General features: G+C 45.8%; 1 protein-coding gene across 1 annotated transcript in view; it reads right to left on the bottom strand.

The window, feature by feature from the left end:
- The window catches only part of LOC107692246 (thyrotropin-releasing hormone-degrading ectoenzyme-like), a gene marked incomplete at its 5' end in the record, with an annotated part of 67,244 nt that overhangs the window by 41,742 nt on the left and 17,011 nt on the right, over window positions 1-8,491 (bottom strand). Inside the window, one exon of the mRNA XM_016491210.1 lies at window positions 5,916-6,103. Coding sequence (XP_016346696.1) covers window positions 5,916-6,103 — 188 coding nt within the window. The remainder of the gene's footprint in view (window positions 1-5,915; window positions 6,104-8,491) is intronic.

Below are 8,491 nucleotides of genomic sequence, written 5' to 3'. Positions count from 1 at the left end.
TGATCAGAATTCGGGTGATTGGGATCTGGTGTGTGTCGGAGGAGGTGACTGTGCTGACGTGAGTGATAGTAATGATTTCCTGACATGGTCTGGATTCAAATGAACACACAGTAATTGAGTTCAGAGAGCTGCATTTCTGTAGACAGTGCTGTGATGAATCTTTGAAGCTCTGTTGTTCAGGATATTACTTCACTATATTTACTTGCCAGATGCCTGATAATTTAGTTTATATGCGTTTGTGTGTATGTGTTTGTGTGTGTGTGTGTTAGCTTAGTTTAATGTGCCATAGAATAGTGAATAAACTTTTGTTTCATTTATAAAGAAGTATTGTCTTATGTCGTGTATTTTTTAGTTAAAACTCTGCTCAGATCCAGCTACCTAGCTCGTAGCTTATAAATTATCATAAGCATGTATTAACCTGTGGCCAGGGATAGTACAAATATACAAATTGGTAAGATATACTGATGTTAACGTCTCGCTGGATGAACGGTAGATAAAGTATAAATTATCAAATCGGGAACCAGTTCAATCAGGTTGATATTGAATCTTCAGATTTGATTCCCCCTCTGAAAACCTGAGCTAAAATAAAATAGTTAATTTTCCCTTATTACATAGCCTAGCTGCGTAAAAGCAGGAAGCCTTTGATTACTTGCAGATGATATTTCAGATATGTTTATGATGACAAAAATGATGCTTTAATCTCACTAGAATTATGATTATTATCTCCTATTTCTAACTAATAGATTCCATTGTTAACCACCTTTAGTCAGAAAACCACGTTCAGAATATTCCAAACAGATTACATGCTACAAGCTCAGGAGCAGTGTTGGGCAGTAATGCATTACTTAGTAACGCGTTACTGTAATTTGATTACTTTTTTAGTAATGGAGTAATTTAATGCGTTATCATTTTAAAAATAGTAATTAGAGTATAGTTACAAGCCGAAGTCTCTATACGTTACTGCCGTGTTACATTCCTGACAGAATGCAGTGTTTTATAATCAAGAGGTTGTAAAAAGGATGTAGCACACGCACTGTCGAGTCAAGTGCCAGTGGATTAGAGACCTGCTCCCGCGAGACCCAACGCAACAGAGTGCGGCGTGGGACAAGATGGGCGAGTGCTGGTACGGGCGGGTAGACACTCGTGTGTGTGCGGGATGCGGGAGAATAAAATGATTCACGGTACTCCCGCAAAATAGAAATATATAAACATAAAATATCTAAAACAAATAAATTGTTATTCATCTATTGCACAAAAGCAACATGAACTTGTAGTGTTCCGTATGGTGTTTGATTGCTCGGTTATCACTAAGCATGTCTAGAGAGAGAAGAGTTCGATTAAAAAGGTCTGTCTCTGTTGGAGAAACTTGTTCTGTGATAAGGAAGTTAGTTAAATGCTGAGATCTGAAGTAAAAAAATGAGCACAGAGTTGCCAAAAAGAACTATCTGTTTCCTGGTCTTTTGTACACCACATTTTGGCGACGAGGATGGCTGATTGCTCTTTACCCCCACCACCGCCTTTCCTCGCATTTCCTGGCGAGCCTCCCTTTCCGTGGTCACTGCTGGCTGCAGTCTTTCAAAACCTATCTCGTCGCAGCGGGCCTTACTAAAGTCAGCGCGCTCAGAAAAAAGGCGCTGCTGCAACACTGTCTGGGTGTGGAAGAACAGTGAGTGCTCAGGATGATCAACGCTGACAACGACGCCACTTATGACAAGGCCGTGAATCTGGTGAATGAGCATTTTGCCACCCCACAGAGCGTTATGCTGCGCCGGTTCATATTTCGTCGATGCCACCAGCTTCCCGGTGAGTCAGTTCATTAGTACGTCGCTAACCTAAGAGGACTGGCCAACTCCTGTAAATTTGGGGCGCTGCGCAACGAAATGATTCATGATCAACTAATTGAACACACAAATAATGAGAAAATTCGGGAAGTTCTATTATTGGAATCTGGCGATCTATCACTGTCAGAGCAATAGCCATTGCATATCAAGTCGAAAGTGCAGCAGAATGTGCAGCCACATTGGCAAACCAAACTAAGCCCACACCCAGCCAACTAGCATACATGGATGCACCCCCACCCATGGACCAGTCACCAGGCAGGGGCACAGAATCAGCTGCTGATACTTCTGATTCTGTAATGTATCTCACACGGCAACAGCGCATGCGACCACAAAAACAGCAGTGCTGTGGTAACTGTGAATCTCACTCTCATAACACCAGAGTTCATAACTGCGCAGCCCGGGGCCAAACATGCCACAACTGCGTGAAAAAAAAAAATTTTTTGCCAATGTCTGTCGATCAGCCCCCACCAGATCAGAGACACACAGCCCACTCTACACCCACTATTCTTCATAATGTGACATCAGGACTTGCGACATTCAAATCATGTACTGTAACTCTAAATGATGTGTGCGTCCCTTTGCTCTTAGACACAGGAGCTAGTGTATCTCTTCTGAATGCCGACACGTACAGTGAGTTTTTTAACTCGCTTTCCTTGGGTGCACCCTCTACTGCCCTGTGTGGGTATGGCAACTCCAAAATAGAAATACTGGGCTCACTTGAATTGACTGTTTGTTAAGGGACAAAAACACTCCCTTCGTTTGTATTTCATGTGGCAAAAAAGGGAGCAAATTTGATGGGGGTAGATCTGTTCGCTGCTTTGAGGTTCACATTGGTGGACTCAGGGGGGGGCTGCTATTCTGGCTGTGACTACAACCTGCCAGCAACAGTGGCCAGCACTGTTCGAAGGGCTGGGCTGCCTCACCACATTCAACCATCAACCTATCCTCAATCCCACTGTCACCCCTGTTATTCAACCACTACGCCACATTCCCCTGGCCCTTCGTGATGGGGTGACAGCTGGGTTTCAAATCTGGTGGTGGCTACAAAAAAATCAGGTGCCCTACGTATCTGTGTGGAGTTGCGGCGTGTAAACAAGGCAGTAATTCCTGACAAGTATCCACTGCCGACTGCTGAAAAAGCCCATAGCCTTTGCCTCTCGTGCCCTTAACCCAACGGAGCAACGGTATTCAGTGGGGGAGCGAGAAGCGCTAGCATGTGTCTGGGCATGTGAAAGATGGCACCTGTACCTATATGGTCGCCATTTCACCCTGAGGACGGACCATCATGCCCTGGTGACATTGCTCGCGACATCAGGAACGGGCCACAAACCACTGAGACTGCATCGCTGGTACGATCGTCTTCGGCAGTATAATTACAGTCTGCAATTTACCCCAGGCCGTGACAATGTGGTAGCCGACCTTTTGTCCCACTCCATTCCTGCAGAAAATACATCCACGGTTAGTAGGGATGTTGAAACTGACATTATTCAGATGCTACACATTCCCCTGCAGGATGTAGTGTCATTACAGGAGCTCAAAACAGCCTCCGACCAGGACCCTATCCTCTCACAGCTCCGCACTTACATCCGGGGTGGCTGGCCATCAAATGTATCTGGAGAACTAGCTGCTTTTTCACCGGTCAAAGATGAGCTGTCCTGTTGGAATGATGTCTGCGTGGCTTGTGGGCTTTGCACTGTGGTCCCAGGGTCCCTTCGTGCGCGCGTGTTAGCAATGGCGCACGAGGGCCACCTGGGCATAGTGAAGCTCAAACAGCGCTGCCGAGACCGGGTGTGGTGGCCAGGAATAGATAGGGAGATTGAAGCACTGGTCAAGGACTGTTCAGCCTGCCTCGTGAGTGGTAAGACAGGCCACTCACCTCCACCACCCCTCCAGCCCTTAGCCTGGCCCTCTCGACCCTGGCAGCACTTATAGCTGGATATTTGTGGTGAGATTCACGGGGTTCCCCACAATCAGCGCTATCTAGTTGTAGTTTATGACTTACACTCCAAATGGCCTGAATTGACTGCTATGGGTTCTGTCACCTCCCAGGTCATCGTGGATTTTTTGGACTCTCTGTTTTCACGCTGGGGCCTTCCACAGATAATCACAACAGACAATGGCCCTCAGTTTATCTCAGGCGACTTCAAATCCTACCTGGAGAGTAAGGGTATTCAACACATCTGCACAGCCCTTTATCACCCCCAGGCTAACGGTGGCGTGGAGTGGTTTCATCAGTCCCTTAAAAATGGTCTCAGAGCACACCTGGCCCAAGGGTGTCCTTTCAATCAAGCCGTTCTCTCACACTGCTGCACTACAGGGTCTCTCATCATTGCACCACGGGTGTTTCCCCTGCTTTTATCATGCTGGGTAGGCAGCTCAATTTGCCGCTTGATCGGCTCCGCCCACCTGTGCCCCTGAAGCCTCCCCCAGGAGTTAAAGCTTCTGTCTCTTGCCAACAGCGCCGAATGAAAATACAGTTCGACAAACGTAAGCACGCCAAAGTGCCAGACATTGCCGTAAATTACTGGGTTAGGGTTCGTAGGCCTCACAGTGGAAACAAACTGGCCTCATTCTGGTCCTCACCTCTGAGAATTACCGGCCGGCTTGGCCCGGCATCTTACCTTTTGAATGATGGTACCCGGTGGCACTTCAGCCGTCTTCGTAAAGTGCCAGCACCATGTCAAGATGCTGCACAAAGAAGCAATACCCTGCCTCAGACCACTCCTACAGTGGAGCAGGATGCTTGAACACCTCAGGCTGTAAGCACAGGCCCAGACTTTACTTTGCCTTAAGGTCCCATCTTCCCATCTCAGTCACCATTTTCCCTTCCATTGAGTTCTCCAGGCCCATCAACACCATGTCTAGTTCCCTCCTCTCCACGACCTGTTCGCGCCCGCTCACAGCTGGGTCACCTCAAGGGCTTTGTAGCTACGTTTCATGCTTAGGACATTGATGGGGGGGTAGTGTTCCTTTTGGTGTTTGATTGCTCGGTTATCACTATGCATGTCTAGAGAGAGAAGCATTCAAGGCTCAACAATTTTTTTGACGTCACATCGTACTTCAGCTTCTCATCAAACTTTCTGTCCAATCAAATGCTCTCTAGAATCTGAAGCGCCCGCCCCCTACACTATAAAATAGACGCTGAAGCCGTGGCTGAAATCGGTCACTTGTCCACAGAATTAGTATTTTCTGTACAGTGAATGGCACGTAGTGCACTATATAGGGGACAGGGAACGATTCAAACAGTGTAAATATGCTTTCCATTGAGGAAAAAAAGAAGTCTGGTTTCGCGCTGTGTCATGCTAACCACCACACTGCACACACACTCTGCTCCGGTCCAGAGACACGATAGCACGGAGCGGATCACATGCGCGAGTCGGCGCAGACCACAAAATGTATCGGAGCTATTTGAATTCTACACAGAATGCTATATTTTATAGCAATATGGATGAGATTGTGGCTCGCATACCCTGTCAAATGCGGCTGTACGGAGCTCAAAGTTTCTGAACGGCTCTAGCCAAAGCTGTGTTATAAACTAACGCTATTGGCTATTTTAAAAAGGGGCGGGGCTGCTTGATATGTCCCGCCCTGTCTTTCTGTTTCAGTTAAAATGACGGCAACACAGAGAGTAACGCTGCGTGTTTCTAAGCATTTCAGGGGACCTTTAAGCAGTAAACTGTTCACATAACTTGGGTCTTCATGCTGTTGTGGGGCGCTAGGGTAGTCTATTCTTCTGTATTTTCTCCAAACTAACTTAATGTTTAATCTCATTTTTTATCAAAATAAATTTTTCATCTTTTCAGCTGCATAGCTACTATATATTTTTTCTGTCTGAGCTTGATCTGATCACAGGAAACTATCAGTGAATGCTGGGAGGAGAATCACTGACTGTGGGCTTTTTACATTATTCAGTATTGCAGTGTTCGGCAAACGTACACTCCTCTGCTCCATATATTATGGTGGATTTCTGCAACGATGCATGAGCTCATGGAGAATCAATGTCAAGAGTTCAGCTGAATAATGGTGTTTCATTTTTATGTAACAACCTGTCACAATTGACATATGGCAGTCTACCTGTTGTTGAACAGCTCAGGATTCTGGATCTTAGCGTTCGTGTCATAGACAAAGTGTTCTTGTGAGATGGTGACACTGTTGTCAAGACTGTCGTTCTTGCTGATGGTGACGACAGGGTAGCCCATCTGCAGGGTCCAGCGGTCCATGACCTGCGTGATGTTGATGTCCTTTCCCTCCCGCTGCATGGCCTGTGAAATATATACATCAAAACACATCATACACATATCACCGTGTCGGGCATCTAACGGCTCAAAGTAAAAGGTGCAAAGAAAACAGATTGTGTCTGATAATGTCAGTTGAGTGGAAGTGAATTGTGTTTGTGGGCTTTAGGGTTTAAGAAGTACCAAATGAATTCAGATTTGATGTCTTTAACAGTGTTAATTTCGTCAACGAAGACGACGACGAAAAATAATCGTTAACGAACATTTTTTTGTGTGACTAAGATGAGACGTTGACGAGCTAAAACTAATATCTGATGATAAAAAACGTTGAGTTATGCATATAACTACTGTTCCCAGAAGGAGGGAAACGAGGTACAACACATGATTATGGGATATCGCGCTCTTGTGCCATCTGCTGAAGACACCTATATTCATGCCTGAAAGGCCAATGACACATGCCGACATGGGTGGGGCTACCAGCCCACAGCATATACTGTAAATGCGGTCGCCTTCATCATTCCCTTTGTTCAGTCCAGCTCTTCACCGAGCCTCCGACTGCGCGGGGCCCAGAGGTGTTGTATCTCGTTTCCCTCCTTCTGGGAACAGTAGTTATATGCATAACTCAATGTTCCCATTCAGTCGGTTCACTCGGTACAACACATGACTATGGGACATATATTCACGCCCCGCAAAGTCGCCGAACTAAACATAAGGGACCAGCACCACCACATACCCCGTGCATTTCACGGGAGCGACGGCCCCTGGATTGCAACCCCTGCGTAAGCACGGACAGCTACCGTTGCCGCAGTGACGTCTAGTCAACAAACGAACATACTAGTGCAGTGATGCCCAACTGGCAGTCGCACAAACATCTTAAACCATGCCCATGACGTTTCCACACCCCTCGTAGAGCGCCCGAGCACCCATGCGGGTATTAGTCATAACAGGCATGTCTTATATGCTATAGACACAGCTTTCTACAATCCAATGTGAAAAACGCCATTCAAGTAGCGGCTTCACACGGGCACAAAAAGCTGGTACAGGGTTCTGGACTATACAAGCGACAAAGCACCCAAGTGAGGCTTTCCTGTCCATAATCAAGAAAACATGTGTTTTCTGCAGACGCAAAAAGATCAACACCGGTTCTGCGGAACCTGATCCCAGATTTGTGCCATTAGAGCAAACATCACTCCATGGGGGACCGCAGGTCTGCCCCATATCCAAAGTGGTCGTGCCAATTGTAGCAGGGGAAGAGAGCAAACGCTCCCGCCAATTATATACGACACCACATGTCGTATTTCTCATTCTGACTAACCCGTATGCCCTACTGGGCCAAGTGTCTCAGCACCAGGAGAACTACTCCAAAACGTTTATTTGACGCTCTTACAGCACTGTCGACCACTCTCCTCTTATAGAGTTCCTCGTCCATATCGTGAGTGACGCATTTGTTGTCACTACTACACATGGCGTAACCCTGGGGATTCCCTCTGTCAACAGATTGGGGTTTCCCACAGGGAATCAGTGCCTGAATGCACATCGGCGCTATCGACACATGTCTGTTTTAAATGTCGCTCGGTATACAGTGCCCAGCACCAGAACCCACGCATAAAGAGAAGACCAAGCCATGTTACTGCTATCGAGGCCATGAGTCCCAGCAGTCTCAATTCTCTAAGAAAAAAGCGCTCGCCTCCTCAGCCGAAACTGAGCCAGACAGCTGTGATAAACCTCTGCCCCTGTTGTGCTTTGAGTCTGTCCGCCGACTCAGATATAACACCCACTGACTCTGGGCCAGCGAGCCCCTATTCTGCTTCTTTTTCAAAAATGATAAATTATATATATATATTTATTTATTTATTTATTTAGTCATTTAGCAGACGCTTTTATCCAAAGCGAAGATAAAAACATCATAAATCCAGTCATAAATACATCAAAAGTCAGATCTAACATCTGTTTGATCTTTTGATTTACACACCCCACTGTCATGTCAGTCAGGGGTGATAAGACTCTGGTGACATGGCAGTCAGGGTGACAGAGGGGTCATATAGCCATAAATCAGGTCATAAATCTGACCATGTACACATTTGACATATGACAACCTGTCAATCAACGCTGACAGTGGGTCATAAATCAGGTCATAAATCAGGTCATAAATCACCAATCTGACACATAGTGTAGGATACTACTACTCTTGTTTTTTTTGTGAACAAAGAAAACATCATGATCATGCGTAATCAAACATAAATCATGATGATGTACTCATCTTACTTAATGTCTTAATTAAGGTGTTGTTCATCCATGAAGTCATGCATGAAAGACTTTGAACTCATGTTAGTTCCTGATAATTCATGAGATATTAATGCATGAAGTAATGCATAATTCACACATTAATTTATGCATGAATTCATCGTAATTCAT

This window comes from Sinocyclocheilus anshuiensis, unplaced genomic scaffold (assembly GCF_001515605.1).
Source record: "Sinocyclocheilus anshuiensis isolate Anshui unplaced genomic scaffold, SAMN03320099.WGS_v1.1 scaffold875, whole genome shotgun sequence".
In the NCBI taxonomy this organism is placed as follows: Eukaryota; Metazoa; Chordata; class Actinopteri; order Cypriniformes; family Cyprinidae; genus Sinocyclocheilus; species Sinocyclocheilus anshuiensis.
The sequence above is the reverse complement of the archived record's forward strand: the minus strand, read 5'-3'. Positions and strand labels throughout refer to the sequence as shown.